The 19,014-nt window shown below is 41.2% G+C and overlaps 1 protein-coding gene across 1 annotated transcript in view; it reads left to right on the top strand.

Annotated features, from left to right (window-relative positions):
* The window catches only part of NOXRED1 (NADP dependent oxidoreductase domain containing 1), a 30,316-nt gene that overhangs the window by 1,564 nt on the left and 9,738 nt on the right, over positions 1 to 19,014 (top strand). The window contains exons 2-5 of the mRNA XM_015144253.3: positions 9,392 to 9,585; positions 15,729 to 15,909; positions 16,499 to 16,650; positions 17,249 to 17,471. Of these exons, the coding sequence (XP_014999739.1) occupies positions 9,392 to 9,585; positions 15,729 to 15,909; positions 16,499 to 16,650; positions 17,249 to 17,471 (750 nt within the window). The remainder of the gene's footprint in view (positions 1 to 9,391; positions 9,586 to 15,728; positions 15,910 to 16,498; positions 16,651 to 17,248; positions 17,472 to 19,014) is intronic.

Genomic DNA, 19,014 nt, shown 5'->3' with positions numbered 1-19,014 from the left:
TGGGTGTATCATAGGAAAGGAATGCACTCACATCTAATAGCAATAAAAATTGACAGCTGTCTCAGACAGTGGTATCATTGACAGTGGCATCAGTAAGATGAAGAAATAGGAAGCTCCAGACTTTGTAACCTTGAGACACTAACTTAACAATATATGGTCCAAAAGCCTTTATGAAAACTCCAGCAAGCACTTAAGAAATTGTAGTGCCCCGGAGAGGTACAAATCCAAGAATAGCTGCATTTACAGGGGTAAGAAAAGCCATTGCAGTTCACCTAAGATACTCCTTTCCTCAAGCCAGCCTCAGGTGAGCAGGAGAAAATGCCTAATTTGTGGCTTCTCCCTTGGAGGGAAAAAGAAAAATGGAATGTTTGTCCACTGTTCTACCTTTTGGGGGGCTGTCTAAGGGATTGGTTTCTGTCTCACATGACTTGGAGCATCGATGAGGAACCAACATATTTTGGATGAAAACAAAGGATCACTCAGTGACTTGTTGCAGTACAGAGAACCTGCAGTACTGCAGATAGATACCAGAGTGAGGAAAAGATTATGAGTCCCTGCAATAGAAACAGGCAAAACTCTTTAATTGGGAAATTCCAAACCCCGGCCCAGAGAAGACTCATTCCTGGAAAGATTTGACAGGCCCCAGAATCTCTAGTTGAGCTGATTGGGAAAGATCTTCCCCTGTATGGTGCCAGTCTGTACAGATTGGGAGAGACCTGACTGTTCTTTCAAAAGCCCAAATCCAGCAAAAAATAAAAAGGCAATATTGCTCAAACATAGGAACAAACTACTGCAGAAACCAGCCCTAAAGAAACAGATCTATGAGATGCCTAACACAGAATTCAAAATAATAATCTTAAAGAGGCTCAGTGAGCTACAAGACACGGAAAAACAACTAGGCCAGGCACAGTTTACAGATTAATTTGTAATTACAGGCCTGTAATCCCAGCAATTTGGGATGCTGAGGTGGGAGGGTTATTTGAGCCCAGGAGTTTGAGACCAGCCTGGGCAACATAGTGAGACCCTGTCTCTATGAAAAAAAAAAAAAGTGATGAAATCAGGAAAACAATACATGAATAAAATAATATCATAAAGAGAAACAACCAAAATTTGGAGCTGGAGAGCACAATAATTGAATTGAAACAACTCACTAGAGTGGTTCAACATTAGACTTGATCACACAGAAGAAAGAATCAGCAAACTTGAAGAGCAATTATTTGAAATTATCAAATCAGAAGAGCAAAAGGAAAATTAAGAAAAGTGAAGAAAATCTAGAGGACTTACGGGATACTATCAAGTGGGTCAATATATGCCTTATGGGAATGTCAGAAGGAGAAGAGAGACAGAGCAAGGTGCAAAGAGCTTATTTGAAGGAATAATGGCCAAAAACATCCCAGATCTGAGGAAGGAAATGGACATCCAAAATCAAGAAGTTCAGAGGACTCCAATTTGGATGAACCCAAGGAGGACTACACAGAGACACATTATAATCAAACCATCAAAAGTCAAAGGCAAAGAATACTGAAAACTGCAAAGAAAAAGCAACTTATCACACACAAGGGAGTTCCCAGAAGACTATCAGTGGCTTCTCAGCAGAAACATTACAGGCCAGAGGGAGTGCTTGATATATTCAAAGTGCTAAAAGGGGAAAGAAAAAAAAAAACCTGTCAACCAAGAATACTATATCTGGCAAACCTGTGCTTCAAAAATTAAGGAGAAGCTGGGCACGGTGGCTCATGGCTGTAATCCCAGTACTTTGGGAGGCCGAGGTGGGCAGATCACCTGAGGTCAGGAGTTCAAGGCCAGCCTGGCCAACATGGTGAAACTCTATCTCTACTAAAAATAAAAAAATTAGCTGGGCGTGGTGGTGGGCACCTGTAATCCCAGATACTTGGGAGGCTGAGGCAGGAGTATTGCTTGAACCCAGGGAGGCAGAGGTTGCAGTGAGCTGAGATTGCACCACTACACTTCAGCCTGGGTGACAAGAGCGAAACTCCATCTCAAGGGAAAAAAAAAAAAAAAGGAGAAAGAGCTTCCCAGATAAACAATAACAACAAAAAACCTCATCACTTCTGGACCTGCCTTACAACTAATGCTGAAGGGAATCCTTAAGTTGAAATGAAAACATGCTAGTCAACAACACAAAAGTATACAAAAATAAAAAGCTCTCTGACAAAGGTGAATATATAGCCATATACATAATACTGTGATGGGTGGTACATAAATCATTTTTAATTGTGGTATAGGATTTAAAGATAAAAGCTGGCCAACTGTGATGGCTCACACCTATAATCCCAGCACTTTGGGAGGCCAAGGCAGGAGAATTGCTTGGGCTTAGGTGTTTGAGACTAGCCTGGGCAACACAGGGAGACAACATCTCTTAAAAAAAAAAATTAGCTGGGCATAGTGGCACACACCTGTGGTCTCAGGTATTTGGTAGTCTGATGTGGGAGGATCACTTGAGCCTCGAAAGTTGAGGCTGCAGTGAGCCATGATCATGTCACTGCACTCCAACCTGGGTGACAGAGTGAGACCCTGTCTCATAAAAAGATAAATAAAAAATATATATGTAAATAATATAGAAATAATAAAATGTAGAAAGTAAAATTATAACTATCAATAAGTATAAATATAAATAAATAATAAAAATTAAAAATAGGCTTGGCACGGTAGCTTACGCCTGTAATCCAGCACTTTGGGAGGCTGAGGCAGGCAGATCGCTTGATTCCAGAAGTTCAAGACCAACCTAGGCAATGTGGTAAAATCCTGTCTCTACTAGAAATAACAAAATTAGCCAAGTATGGTGGTATGTGCCTGTACTCCCAGCTACCTGGGAGGCTGAGGCGGGAGGATCAGCTGAGCCCAGGAGATCAAGGCTGAAGTGAGCTGTGTTCACGCCACTGCACTCTAGCTTGGGCCACAGGGTGAGACCCTGTCTCAAAAATAAAAATACTGAAAAAAAACTATTACTATAAAACCATGCTAATGGATAAAAAATATCCAAAAGATATAATTCGTGAGATAAATAACAAAAAGCAGAGGCAGGAAAAGAGGAAGTAGAGTTTTTGTATATGATTGATGTTATCTTAAAATAGGTTGTTACAACTATTTTTATGATTTTTATGCAATTTCCTATGGTAACTACAAAGAAAATATCAACAGAAAAAAAGAAAATAATATAATTACAAAAAAAAAAAACCCAAGTAGGCCGGGCGCGGTGGCTCAAGCCTGTAATCCCAGCACTTTGGGAGGCCGAGACGGGCGGATCACGAGGTCAGGAGTTCGAGACCATCCTGGCTAACACGGTGAAACCCCGTCTCTACTAAAAAATACAAAAAACTAGCCGGGTGAGGTGGCGGGCGCCTGTAGTCCCGGCTACTCGGGAGGCTGAGGCAGGAGAATGGCGTAAAAACCCGGGAGGCAGAGCTTGCAGTGAGCTGAGATCCGGCCACTGCACTCCAGCCTGGGCGACACAGCGAGACTCCGTCTCAAAAAAAAAAAAAAAAATCAGTGAAACACAAAAGAAAGCAGCAGTAGAGGAAAAGAGGAACAAAACTGCAACACATGGAGAAAAAACAAAATGGCAGTGATAAGTCTGTCTCTGTCAGTAATTATTTTAAATGTAAATGGATTAAGCCCATTAATCAAAAGATACCAAGTGACTGAATGGATTTAAAAAAAAAAAAAGAGAGATTCAATACATATCTTATCTTCAAGAGACTCACTTTAGATGTTAGGACACAGACTGAAAGAGCATAGAGAAAGATAATTCCATGTAAATGGTAACCAAAAAAGAATAGGAGTGGTCATACCTGTATCAGACAAAATAGATTTTCAAAAACTGTCATGAGAGACAAAGAATGACATGATGATAAAAAGATCAGTTCACCAGGAAGATACAACAATTATACATGTACCTAACATCAGAACATCCACATATATGAGGCAAATATTGACAGAACTGAAGGTAGACAATTATAGCAGAAGATTTTAATACCCAACTTTCAATAGTGGATAGAACAACCAGACAAAAGGTTAATAAGAAAACAGAAGACTTGAACAACACAATACACCAATTAGAACCTAACAGACAAGTGCATAACACTCCACTCAACAGCAGCAGAATACACGTTCTTTTCAAGTGCACATGGAACATTTTCCAGGATAGATCAACGTTAGGTCACAAAACAAGTCCTAACAAATTTAAATAGATTCAAATCATACCAACCGTCTTTTTTTTTTTTTTTTACCATGATAGAATGATACTAGAAACAGCAGAAGAAAAACTAGAAAATTCACAAATATGTGGAAGTTAACACAACTCTTGAACAACCAATTGATCAAACAGGAAATCACAAGGAAAATTTGAAAATATCTTAAGTGAAAATGAAAACGACATACCAAAACGTATGGATTGCAACAAAAGCAGTACCATGAGCAAACTTTATAGGAGTAAATGCCTACATTAAAAATAAGAAAGATCTCAAATCAACAGTATAACTTTTTATACTTCAAAGAACTAGAAAAAGAACAAACTAAACCCAAAGGAAGCAAAAGGAAGCACATAATTAGATTAGAAATAAACAAAATAAGACTATAAAAACAATGGGGAAAAAAAAGTCAATGAAAATAAGAGCTAACAGCCCTTTCCTAGACTAAATGGCAGAGAAGAGAGAAGAATCAAATAACAAAATCAGAAATGAAAGAGGAAACATTAAAATTGATGCCACAGGCCAGGTGTGGTGGCTCACGCCTGTAATCCCAGCCTGGGAAACAAAGCAACGCCCTGTTTCTATAAACACAAACAAACTGATGCTGTCGAAGTAAAAAGGATCTTAAGAGTAAGAGTCTACTATGAACAATTACATGCCAACAAATCGGATAACTTCAAAGAAATAGAAAAACTCCTAGAAACATACAGCCTACAAAGACTGAATCATGAAAAAATTTTTAAAATCTGAACAGAACTATAACTAGTAAGATTGACTCAAAAATAATAATACACTCCCAAGAAAAGCCGCAGGCCTGATGACTTGACTGGAAAATTCTACCAAACATTTATTTTTATTTTTTATATATTTTTAGACAGAGTCTCGCTCTCTCACCCAGGCTGGAGTGCAGTGGCGTGATCTCGGCTCACTCCAACCTCTACCTCCCGGGTTCATGCGAGTCTCCTGAGCTGGGATTACATGCGCCTGCCACGCCTGGCTAATTTTTGTATTTTTCATAGACACGGGGTTTCACCATATTGGCCAGGGTGATTTCGAACTCATGACCTCAGGTGTTCTGCCTGCCTTGGCCTCCCAAAGTGCTGGGATTATAGGCATGAGCCACCACACCTGGCCTTACCAAACATTTAAAGAAGAATGAACAATCCTTCTCAAACTCTTTCAAAAAAAATTGAAGATGAAGGAACACTTCTGAACTCATTTTATGAGGCCAGCATTACCCTGATACCAAAACCAGACAAAAATAATGGAACTACAGACCAATACCCATAGTGAATACAGATGCAAAATTCCTCAATAAAATACTACCAAACTGAGTCCAATAGCTTATTAAAAGATTTATATGGCAAGTGCAATGGTTCATACCTGTTGAATTCCAACAATTTGGGACGGTGAGGTGGGAGAATCACTTGAGCCCAGGAGTTTGAAACCAGTCTGGGCAACAATATGATGAGATTTTGTCTCTACAAAAAATTTTTAAACATTAGCTAAGTGTGGTAGCATACACCAGTAATCCCAGCTACTTGGGAGGTTGGGGTGGGTGGATTGCTTGAGCCTGGGAGGTCAAGGCTGCAGTGAGCTGTGATTGTGCCACCACACTCCAGCCTCGGTGACCAGGCAAGACCCTGTCCCAGAAAAAAAGAGAAAGGATTATACACCATGACCCAGTGGGATTTATTTCTGGAATGCAACAGTGATTCAACATGCAAAATCAATCAATATAATGCAGCACATTAACAAAATGAAGAACAAAAATCACATGATCATTTTAATTGATGCAGAAAAGGTATTTGACAAAATTCAACACCTTTTCATGATAAGAACCCTCAGCAAACTAGGAATAGAAGGAAATTATCCCAATATAATAAAGGCTATATATGAAAGGCCCACAAGTAACATCATATTCAATGGTAAAAACTAAAAGCTTGCCAGGCGTGGTGGCTCATGCCTGTAGTCCCAGCACTTTGGGAGGCCGAGGAAGGTGGATCACGAGGTCAGGAGATCGAGACCATCCTGCCTAACACGGTGAAACCCCATCTCTAATAAAAATATAAAAAGTTGGATGGGCATGGTGGTGGGCACCTGAAGTCCCAGCTACTCAGGAGGCTGAGGCAGGAGAATGGCATGAACCCGGGAAGCGGAGGTTGCAGTGAGCCGAGATCACGCCACCACACTCCAGCCTGGATGATAGAGCGAGACTCCGTCTCAAAAAAAAAAAAAAAAAAAAATCAAAACTCAAAGCTTTTCCTCTAAGATCAGAAACAAGGCAAAAATGCCTACTTTTACCACTTCTGTTGAAGTACTGGAAATCCTAGTCAGAGCAATTAGGCAAGAAAAAGAAATAAAAGACATCCAAACTGGAAAGCAAGAAATAAAATGGTCTCTGTTCACAGATGACATGTTTTGTTTGTTTGTTTTTGAGACAAAATCTTGCTCTGTCCACCAGGCTGGAGTGCAATGGCATGAGCATAACTCACTATAACCTTGAACTCCTGGGCTCAAGTGACTCTCCTGCCTTAGCCTCCTGAGTAGCTACACTACAGATGCACACCACCACACCCAGTTAACTTAATTTTTTTGTAGAGACAGTGTCCTGCTATGTTGCCCAGACTAATCTCTAACTCCTGCCTTCAAGCAATCCTCCCACCATGGCTTCTCAAAATACTGGGATTGCAGGCATGAGTCACTGTTCTCAGGCTGACATGATCTTACATGTAGAAAACCCTAAAGATTCCATTAAGAAAAAAACTGTTAGAAGTAGTAAACAAATTCAGCAAAGTTGCAGGATACAAAATCAACATACTAAAAAAAAATTAGTTGCATTTCTGTATACTAATGAACAACCTGAAAAAGAAATTATGAAATTCACATTTACAATAGCCTCCAGTAGAATAAAATACTTAGTAATAAACTTAATAAGGGCATGAAAGATTTGTACACTGAAAACTACAAAACATTGTTAAAAGAAATTAAGGAAGACACAAATAAACTGAAAGACATCCCATGTTTATGGATTGGAAGACTTAGTTTTAAAATGTCCATACTACCTAAAGCCATCTACAGATGCACTGCAATCCTTATCAAAATCCCAATGACATTTTTCATGAAGATAGAAAAAAAATCCAAAAATTCATATGGATGAGGCTTGAGGACATTATGATAAGTGAAATTAACCATGTATAAAAAGACAATACCACATAATTCTACTTATATGAGGTATCTAAAGTAGTGAAACAGAAAGTAGAATGGTAGTTTCCAGGGGCTGGGGAGAGAGAAAAATTGTATAGAGTTTCAGGTTGGGTGCAGTGGCTCACACCTATAATCCCAGCACTTTGGGAGGTGGAGGTGGGCGGATCACTTGAGGTGGGGAGTTTGAGACCAGCCTGGCCAACATGGAGAACCTCATCTCTACTAAAAATACAAAAATTAGCTGGGCATGGGGTGTGGTGGCATGCACCTGTAATCCCAGCTAGTTAGTAGGCTGAGGCAGAGAACTGCTTGAATGTGAGAGGTGGAGGCTGCAGTGAGCTGAGATTGTGCCACTGCACTCCAGCTCAAGCAATGGAGGCAGACTCTGTCTTGGAAAAAAAAAAAAAAAAAGCATATAGAGTTCCAGTTTTGCAAGATGGAAAGGTTCTAAAGATCTGTTGCACAACTATATCTGTATCTATATCTGTCTGTCTATCTATCTATTTTTTTTTTTTTGAGATGGAGTCTCGCTCTGTTGCCCAGGCTGGAGTGTAGTAGTGGATCTCGGCTCACTGCAACCTCCACCTCCCAGGTTCAAGAGATTCTCCTGCCTTAGCCTCCTGAGTAGCTGAGACTACAGATTTACACCATCATGCTGGGCTAATTTTTATATTTTTAGTAGAGACAGGGTTTCACCATGTTGGCCAGGCCAGTCTTAAACTTCTGACCTCAAGTGATCCACCCACTTGGCCTCCCGAAGTGCTGGGGTTACAGGCATCAGCCACCATGCCTAGTGACAATGTGCGTATAATTAACACAACTGTACTGTGCACTTTAAAAATGGTTATGATAGTAAAGTTCATGCTGTGTGTGTGTGTGTGTGTGTGTGTGTGTGTGTGTGTGTGTGCTTTTCCTGAGACAGGGTCTTGCTCTGTCATTCAGGCTGGAGTACAGCGGCACGAGCACAGCTCACTGCAGCCTCAAACTCCTGAGTTCAAGCAATCCTCCCGCCTCAGCCTCTGGAGTAACTGGGACTACAGGTGTGCGCCACCATGCCTCACTAATTCTTGTATTTTTTGTAGAGACGAGGTCTCACCATGTTGCCCAGGCTGGTCTCAAACTCCTGAGCTCAAGTGATCTACCTGCCTTGGCCTCTCAACGTACTGGGATTACAGATGGGAGCCACCATACCCAGCCTGTGTTTTTTAACCATGATTTAAAAAAAAAAAAAAATTTGACAGATGTCTGCACAGAAACAAACAAAACATGAGGGGACTGGCCCACAATGTGTTATAGACATTACAGTATGCTGTATGATAGTGACTGTTCACAGTGGTGTACTGAGCCAGTGAAATGATTAAATATTCAGACTGTTTAACCAGACAAGCATAATACATGTAACAAAGTATGTTCATTTAAAACATTTTAAATTTTGGTCCCTTGAAAAGGGTTATACTTTTGTTTCTGGAAAATTAACTCAGGAGGAACATTTCATTCCCTAGTGAGGCTGGATAAATGACACACAGTTGAAATGCCTTATCTCCGAAGTACTTAAGGTGCCACCAAGCACCTTAAATGACAAAGCAGAAATCATCAGAGATTGACAGTTAAGAAGAACTAGGCTGGGTACGGTGGCTCACGGCTGTAATCCCAGCACTTTGGGAGGCCAACGTGGGCGGATCACGAGGTCAGGAGATGGAGACCATCCTGGCTAACATGGTGAAACTCCGTCTCTACTAAAAATACAAAAAATTAGCCAGGCGTGGTGGCGGGCACCTGTAGTCCCAGCTACTGGGGAGACTGAGGCAGGAGAATGGCATGAACCTGGGAGGCGGAGTTTGCAGTGAGCCGAGATCACCCCATTGCACTCCAGCCTGGGTGACAGAGCGAGACTCTGTCTCAAAAAAAAAAAAAAGAACTACAGTGTGTGCACGTATTTATGTTATGTATGTGTCTGTGTGTTCATTCTCCAGAGCATCATTAAATGAGAATCAAAGTTCCAGACATCTCTCAATTGACTCCCTTAATTCAGCCACTCCTGAAGAGTTTAAGGTGGGCATCATTGGAGGTGGCCACCTTGGGAAGCAGCTGGCTGGCACACTGCTGCAGCTCGTCCCCATCCCTGCTGAAAGCCTGCGGATCTCCACTCGGAGGCCAGAGGCTCTGGGTGAGCAGCGGTGTGTGGGAGAAAGGGGGCTTGGTTGTGCTGTGTAGGTGTCAACAAAGCCATTTTGAAAGGGTCCTCCAAAGAGGAGTCCTTGCATACAGCGTGTGGAGTTCTCAGCTTGCTAGACCTAAGAAAGGTTAGAAGCATGACTTTCTCTCTTGTTCTTTAAAGCAACTTTTTTTCTCCATGTATATGTTTTATATCCATCTCTCCTCCCTGTGCCCTTGGTGGTGAATTATCTTTCTGGATCTTTGATACAGGGAAGCTTTCCATACAGAGTTCAGATCTTCTGACTGAATCAGTTAGGGTCTGGTTGGGTGTTATACAGTTCCAGGCATTTGCAGTTGGCCTTATGTTTTTAAAAATGACATTTACTGGCTTTTAAAAAATGTTTTGTGGTCGGGCGCGGTGGGCACACCTGTAATCCCAGCACTTTGGGAGGCCGAGGTGCGTAGATGACGAGGTCAAGAGTTTGAGACCATCTTGGCCAACATGGTAAAACCCTGTCTCTACTAGAAATACAAAAATTATCTGGGCGGGGTGGCGCGTGCCTGTAGTCCCAGCTGCTCAGGAGGCTGAGGCAGGAGAATCGCTTGAAGCCAGGAGGCAGAGGTTGCAGTGAGCTGAGATCACACCACTGCACTCCAGCCTGGCGACAGAGCGAGACTCCATCTCAAAAAAAAAAAAAAAAAAAAGTTTTGTAATGATTCCATTTATGGTGATAGAAATCAGAACAATGATTTCTTCTGGGGAGATGGACTGAGAAAGTCCCAAAGGAACTTTTTCTGGGGAGATGAAAATGTTCTATATCTTGAGAGAGGTATGGGTTAAATGGGTGTATGCTTTTGTCAAAACTGATCAAACTATATACTTCATATCTGTGTGTTGCATTATATGTAAATTATACTTCAATAATAAAAAATGTAAAATAATATGCATATTATAGAAAATTTGTCTATAAGGAAGGGTACAACTACCTATAATCTACTCAGGTTATCATTTCCTTCCCATGTTTTCTTTTCTCTATATCAGTAATTGACACTATATATAGTTGTTTGTATTCTGCTTGTTTTACATAATGTATCATGAGCATATTCTCATATTGTTTTAACATTTTTTGAAATAATGATTTGCCCACGTCTGTAAGCCCAGCACTCTGGGAGGCCGAGGTGGGCAGATCACCTGAGGTCAGGAGTTTGAGACCAGCCTGGCTAACATGTTGAAACCCAGTCTCTACTAAAAATACAAAAATTAGCCAGGTGTTATGGTGGGTGCCTTTAGTCTCAGCTACTCAGGAGGCTGAACCCAGGAGGCGGAGGTTGCAGTGACCTGAGATCGCGTCATTGCACTCCAGCCTGGGCGACAGAGTGAGACTCTGTCTCCAATCAATCAATAAGAAATAATGATTTTAAGCCCCTCCACTTTCCCACAGTAGAAGGTTACCCCAGCAGGCTTTGAGCACACTCCCTTGCTTCTCCCTAGCAGGGTGTGCTTGCTGTATCTGGTGTTTGGATGCACAGACTTTGTAGTTGTGCCCAGCAGTGGCTGAGACCACCAGACACCCTACACCATTCTTCCTTGCTCTGTTTTCATCTCAGGATTTAAAATGTTAATTATATTAGTAAGAGATTAATGTAAAAAAAAAAGATTTTAAGGTTGTGTAGTATCCCAAAGTATGGATGTACTATAATTTATGTTAACTGTACCTTATTTAGTTGAACTTCCTTGTACATAATTTTCCAAATAAAGTTATTAGGTCAAAGAAGTGGTACAGCTTTATTAATTTTTTTTTTTTTTTTTTTTTTTTTGAGACTGAGTCTCGCTCTGCCACCAAGGCTGGAGTGCAGATTGTGGAGAGCACAGTCTTAGCTCACTGCAACCTCTGCCTCCCAGGTTCAAGCAATTCTCTTGCCTCAGCCACCCCAGTAGCTGGAATTACAGGCATACACCACCATGACTAGCTAAATTTTTTTTTGTATTTTTAGTAGAGACAGGGTTTCACCATGTTAGCCAGGCTGGTCTGGAACTCCTGACCTCAGGTGATCTGCCCACCTCGGTCTCCCAAAATGCTGGGATTACAGGCGTAAGCCACCGCGCCCGGCCCTAAAATATTTCTATACAATAAATGGCACACAGTTAAAAGTGTACAATTTGATGTTTTGGCACGTATACTCCTGTGAAACCATCACAAGGTAATGAACGTATCCCATCACCCCTAAAAGTTGCCCCTTGTCTTTGGTAATCCCTTTCTGTCCACTTCCCTGTAGCTCTCCACCCAGGAAACCAACAATCTGATTTCTGTCACCATAGATTAGTTTGCATTTTCTAGAGTTTTATATAAATGGAATCATACAGTTTATAGTGTTTTTTTAGTCTAACTTCTTTCACACTGCATAATTTGTTTGAAATATATCTAAGTTTTTTTTTTTTTTTTTTTTTTTTTTTTTTTTTTTTTTTTTAGACAGAGTCTCACTCTTGTCGCCCAGGCTGGAGTGCAGCGGCACAATCTCGGCTCACTGCAACCTCCGCCTCCCAGGTTCAAGCGATTCTCCTGCCCCAGCCTCCCAAGTTGTTGGGATTACAGGCACGTACCACCATCCCCAGCTAATTTTTTGTATTTTTAATAGAGACGGGGTTTCATCATGTTGGCCAGGTTTGGTCTCCAACTCCTGACCTCAAGTGATCCTCCCACCTCAGCCTCCCAAAGTGCTGGGATTACAGGTGTGAGCCACCATGCCCAGCTGAAATATATCCAAGTTTTTTTATATATCAATATCCTTTTTTATTTCTGAGTAGTATTTCCTTGCATGATTATTCCACAGTTTATTCATTTGGTTTACTTAAGCTGTTTCCAGTTTCGGCTATTACAAATAAAGCTGCCATGAATACGTGTATATGAGTGTTCATGTGGGCAACTACTTTCATTTTTCTTGGGTAAATACCAGGCAGTGAAATGGCTGGGTCATGTGGTAGGTATCTGTAATTTTTAAAGAAACTTCTAATGTATTTTTTCAAATTGACCTCCCAAAAGGTTTTCAGGTATACTTTTTTACCAACATTGCATAAGAATACCCATTTCACTACACCCTGGTCAGTGCTGGGATCATTTTTAACATCACCATTTTAATATGCTTTACGTTATTTTCTTGTTTTAATATGTCTTTCATTAATCACTAGAAGAGTTTTATTTTCTTAGGTTTTATTACTATGTCATATTTTCTTGAGGTGCTTTTGACCATATTTTCTGTTGAAGTACCCATATTTTTCTTACTTTATTTATGTATTTATTTATTTTGAGACACAATCTCACTTTGTCACCCAGGCTGGAGTATAGTGGCATGATCCCGGCTCACTACAACCTCCCTGCCTCCCAAGCTCAAGTGATTCTCATGCCTCAGCCCCTCACGTACCTGGGATTACAGGCACACACCACCATGCTCAGCTAATTTTTGTATAATATTTTAGTAGAGATGGGGTTTTGCCATGTTGGCCAGGCTGGTCTCAAACTCCTGGCCTCAAGTGATCCACTCGCCTTAGCCTCCCAAAGTACTGGGGTATAGGTGTGAGCCACCATGCCAAGGTTTATTTTTCTTATTGATTTGTAATGTTTTTTTCTTTTTTGGTTTTATAAATAGAGACAGGCTATCACTGTAATGCTGAAGCTAGTCTTAAACTGCTAGGCTCAACCAGTCTCCCCCGCCTCACCCTCTGAAAGTGCTGGTATTACAGGAGTGAGTCACCACACCTGGCCATTTTTTTTTTCCTATATTCCTAAGGAAACTAGAAAAAAATCTTACCAACTGGGCATGGTGGCTCACGCTGGTAATCCCAGCACTTTGAGAGGCTGAGTCAGGTGGATCACTTGAGGCCAGGAGTTTGAGACCAGCCTGGCCAACATGACGAAACCCCATCTCTTCTAAAAATACAAAAATTACCCGGGCATGATGGCACATACTTTCAAATCCCAGCTACAGGGGAGGAATGAGAATTGCTTGAACCCAGGAGGCAGAGGTTGCAACGAGCCAAAATCGCACCATGCACTCCACCCTGGATGACAGCAAGACTCTGCCTCATAAAATAAACAAAAAAAACAAAAAAATCTTACCAGTCAAGGTATATTTATCCCATCAATAGGACTAATATATGTGATATTTCAACAAAGTACATATATTCTTTGCAAAGCAATGTATTTATTAGAATAAAATTATAGTTGTAAAATGTCAGTGTGTGTTGTGTAAGGAAACAAGAATTCAAAATGCTCAACATCAGCTTCTATGCACGTGAAAAGAATGAGAACAACACATGAGAGAATGATAGATATGCCTGTTTTGTAAACTTTGTCCTGTTGTATTAGTCTGTTTTCACACTGCTATAAAGATACTGTCTGAGACTGGGTAATTTATAAACAAAAGAGGTTTAATTGACTCACAGTTCTGCATGGCTGTGGAGGCCTCAGAAAACTTACAATCATGGTGGAAGGTGAAGGAGAAGCAAGTACCTTCTTCACAAGGCGGGAGGAGACAGCACACAGGGGAAACTGCCATGTTTAAACCATTAGCTCTCGTGAGAACTCCCTCCCTATCATGAGAACAGCATGGTGGAAACTGCCTCCATGATCCAATCACCTCACACCAGGTCCCTCCCTCGACACATGGGGATTACAATTCCAAGATGAGATTTGGGTGGGGGCACAGAGCCAAACCAAATCATCTTTCTTCCAGGTTTATCAGTATCTAGATAACTGCAGCATTACATTTGCCATGTACTCTCAGTGGTTAACATAAGAAGTCACTCGCCAATGTCTGTTATATTCTGTTTTCCAATGACATTTACGACATATCACCAGATGTGAATGTACACTTTAGGTTTATACTTTTGAAAATCCATATTGCCTCACACCCATAATCCCAGCACTTTGGGAGGCTAAGGCAGGGGGATTGCTTGAAGCCAGAAGTTGGAAACCAGCCTGGATAACATAGTGAGATCCCATCTCTAGCCTAAACAAAAAAAAAAAAAAAAAAAAAAAAAAAAAACGAACTACCAGTAAGTGTTTTTATGCAACTACATGAGTTGCCAGTCTTTCTTCATTTATAAATATCCTAATAAAATTAATTTGTATATACTTTACAGAAACTGTTAAATATTTGCAAACTCCTCTCAGCCTCTGATTTATACCTTCCACACTCCTAGTCTTTTCCACCACCTCAAGCCAGCAGCTCTGTAACTTTGGAAAAGTCGTATGATTTCTTGAATCCTCAGTCTCCTCATCTGTAAAATGAGACTGCTACTCATTTCTGCTTCATAAGGTCCTTGTGAGGGTTATACCTTAGACACTGTAAAGTACTTTGTATATTATCTGACACATGGTTATCCTGCAGTACATTGGAGTAAAAGGCTTCTCTGAGATTTTTTTTTCTTCCTAAAGAAAAAAAGTCTGGGCAGCACATGGTGGCTTATGCCTGTAATCCCAGAACTTTGGGAGGTGGAGGTGGGAGGATCATTTGAGTCCAGGGGTTTGAGGCCAGCCTAGGCAACATAGTGAGACCTTGTCTCTACACAAAATAAAAAAATTAGCTGGGCATGGTCACACTCACCAGTGGTCCCAGCTACTTGGGAGGCTGAGGTGGGAGGATCCCTTGAGCTCAGGAAGTTGAGGCTATAATAAGCCGTAATCACACCACAGGTGACAGAGCAAGACCCTGTCTTAAAAAAAAAAAATCGGAAATATTCTAGCACTTGATCTAAAAGTAAGATAAAGATGAATTGTAGGCCAGGTGTGGTGGCTCACACCTGTAATCCCGGCACTTTGGGCAGCCGAGATGGGCAGATCATCTGAGGATGGGAGTTCGAGACCAGCCTGGCCAACATAGTGAAACCCCAGCTCTACTAAAAATACAAAAATTAACTGGGCGTGGTGGCACGTGCCTGTAGTCTCAGCTACTACTGCTGCTTTAGTACTAGAGTTAGGGCATTGCTGCATGGCTTTTAGAAGTCCTGTAGGAAGGAATATCTTCTGATTTATGGAGCAACAAGACTTGGGTTGATTTACTGAGCTAAAATAATGATCACCCTCTCCCCATAGTTGATGTTCAGGTCAAACTCCTTAGTACTGTGCTCTTTCTGTCTTCCTTTTTCCCTCCCAGGTGAGCTCCAGAAGCTGGGAATCAAATGCTTTTACCGTAACGCTGATCTGGTGAGTTGGGCCGACGTGATATTCCTCTGCTGCTTGCCATCTCAGCTGCCTAATATCTGCGTAGAAATTCACACCAGCCTTGAGAAGACCAGCATTGTGTACAGCTTTGTAGCTGCCGTCCCACTACCTAGGTATCTTATTAGGGTGAGAACGGAACTGGCACAACTGTTCTGTCTCCCTATCTCTGACTTCTGCCTCCCACCTCCACTGTAGCCCCTACCTCTTAGAGCTGGTCATTTCCAGTAATAAGGGGAAGCAACTTTATCTGTAGAAGAACATAGTTAGCCAATCTTCTTTGTAACTTCCCTGCTTACCCACAAATAGTACCCACAAACCATTTTTTTTTTGCTGTACAAAGGTTTACAATTGCAATAGAACATTTATTCCCATTACTTGAACACTGAAGTATTCTCCTTATGCATCAATGAGAAGAGAAATCATCAGTCAATAACATGAAAAGTTACTGAAAGTATGTGTCAAGTATTATTTCTGCACACTTAGTTTCTAGCCCAGTGCCTGGCACATAACATTCAGTAAGGAAGGATTTGTTAGGTGGATGAACAGTCCAATTAATTAGTGTTCTCAGCACAGACCCAGACCCGCATTTATCTCTGAGTTGTGTGGGGGAGTCTGTTTATGGGTTGGATGTAAACACAGTGGGTTATGTGGTCATTTATTCCAGTCCTGGCATTGCACTCCCTGTCTTGGCTTTACTTCCAGGCTGAAACTACTGTTGAACCACACCAATATCTTGCGGCCTCAGTATCAGTATGGTGAAGATTCTGTCAGCATCTGGGGGGCCAATAAGAAAGTCATAGCTGCTCTCCAAGATCCTACGATTCTTCAAGCTACCTGTCCCTACAGTCCTGCTGGTCATGGCTCAACATATTTCTGGCATTCTTTTGAAAATTACTTTCCTTTTGGCCCATTGCTGTCTTATTAAATCTCTCTCTTTCTCTCTCTCTCTCTCTGTGTGTGTGTGTGTGTGTGTGTGTGTGTGTGCAAGGCACAAGGTACTGCAGGAGAGCTACTTGGGAAGAGCTGAGAAGCTTGATCATTTGGACTTGTTAAAGACAAACTAAAAACCAAAAGAGGAGATAGCTTATTTCAATAGGAGGATGTAATGTTGGACTAAAATGGCTTTTCCCTGTTCTAATCTTGCAGTTTTCTCCAGTTCCTTCTCCTTATTAGCAACGACTATTCTAGAGACACTTTTTACCATTAGCAATGTCTACATTAGTCGTATCTGTCCGCCTTTGGGATGGTCAACACATGATGTGTTATAAAGGGCACAAGTAGGGCTTATGGCTCAGGAAGGAGTGTTTATCTTGTGGTTCATATTACCAACCTGTCTTGAAAAAAAGGTGGCTATTCAAAAAGGTGGCTATTCACGGTCAGGGGTTTATTCTAGGTTCTCTGCAACCATTTTTGGTGGTGCTAACTGGTATTTACCTTCTCATTGATGTGTAGGGGGAATAATCCTCAAGATCAAGTGGTTGGAGGGAGTGTTTTATGCGGCCCTAAACATATGCACAGCAAGAAACATGGCCCACTCCCAAGTGCTGCAGCTTCTGAGTGAACTCTTTCTCTCCGTGCACTTTGAAGACTGTGGGAAAGACACAGCATCTTGCCCAAAGTTTCAAATAACAGATTTTGTCAGCAAAGCCTATGGCAAGAACTTGTCTCAGGAAAGGTAAGGGCATCAGACAGCTGGCCATTCTCATTTCTCCCAGACTCTGCTTAGTTAATACTTTTTTCTTTTATCCTTTCATGTTCTCTTTAAACACTGATAAAAATCATACCTTTCTGTAAAGAATTTCAAAGAGTGGAAAAGTAAATGTCGTCCTTTGCCTTCCAAATCCTGTTTCATAGATTTCACCTCTAACAGTTTTTATATTTTTATCTATGCATTTACAAAGATTCATATTGTTATAATGTATATGCACATCTATTCCTATATATACAGTGTTATACACATGGGAACTATGCATTCTGCTTTTGTACTTACTGTATCACAGCTACCATTCTATGTTAGTGCAATCATAGCTACTTCACTTATGAGCAGCTACCTAGGTGTCCACCAGACACATTTATTTCATTAAATTTATTCACCCTGTCTCACTTGATAGAGATGTAGTTCCTCGTCCTATCCCCAATTTTGCATTACGGGCTACTTTTACTTTTTTTTTTTTTTTTGAGACAGTCTTGCTCTGTCACCCAGGCTGGAGTGCAGTAGCGCAATCTCGGCTCACTGCAACCTCTGCCTCCCGAGTTTAAGTGATTCAAGTGCCTCAGCCTCCCGGGTAGTTGGGATTACAGGATTGTGCCATCACGCCCGGCTAATTTTTGTATTTTTAGTAGAGACAGGGTTTCGCCATGTTGGCCAGGCTGGTCTCCAACTCCTGACCTCAAGTGATCCGCCCGCCTTGGCCTACCAAAGTGCTGGGATTATAGGCGTGAGCCACTGCGCCCGGCCTGCTTTGAACATTCCTGTACTTTGCGCACTTGGACCAGTATTTTGGTGGCATATGTGAAAGAATCTCTGGGTCAAAGGTTATACATATTTATATTTTATATTTGATAGGTATTCCCAAATTGCTTATAAAAAATATGGTACTTGTTTACATTTCTACCAACAACATATGAGGGTGCCACTTCTCTATTTGATAACTATCAAATAAATATTTTTGATCTTTGATAATCTAATATGCAAAGATTATTGCTCTTATTACTAGTGACTTCCATGTCACTAGATCCACTGGATGCTTTAAACTCTTTTTCTTCCTTAATTATTGAACATGCCATCCTTCCTGAAGCAGCCCCTTCTCTAGGCTGACGTGATCCCTCCCGTTCTCATTTTCTTCCTGACTCCCCGGCCCCTCCTTTGCTAGCTCCTCCTCTGCCTCACCCTTAAATCTGGGTGTTTTCAGGGCTCTATCCTAGGCCTTTTTCTTTTCATGCTGTACTTCTTTTCATTCTATACTTTGTTCCTGGTGATCTTTTCCACTTTGGGGACTTAAGTTGCCATCTTTACACTGACCATCTCTAGCCTAAATGTCAGTGCTATGCCTAGGTAACTGTGTATTCACCATCTCCACTCAAACTCACCACATCCAAAAACATACCTGCTCTTATACCTGCTCTTCTAATGTTTCTTACCTAATTATATGCTGCTTCACCAAGTTGTTCAAGTCAGAACCCTAGAAGTAATCCTAGATTCTTCTTTCCCTCTTATC

Source organism: Macaca mulatta, chromosome 7 (genome assembly GCF_049350105.2).
Source record: "Macaca mulatta isolate MMU2019108-1 chromosome 7, T2T-MMU8v2.0, whole genome shotgun sequence".
In the NCBI taxonomy this organism is placed as follows: Eukaryota; Metazoa; Chordata; class Mammalia; order Primates; family Cercopithecidae; genus Macaca; species Macaca mulatta.
This window is presented reverse-complemented; position numbering and strand designations above follow the sequence as displayed.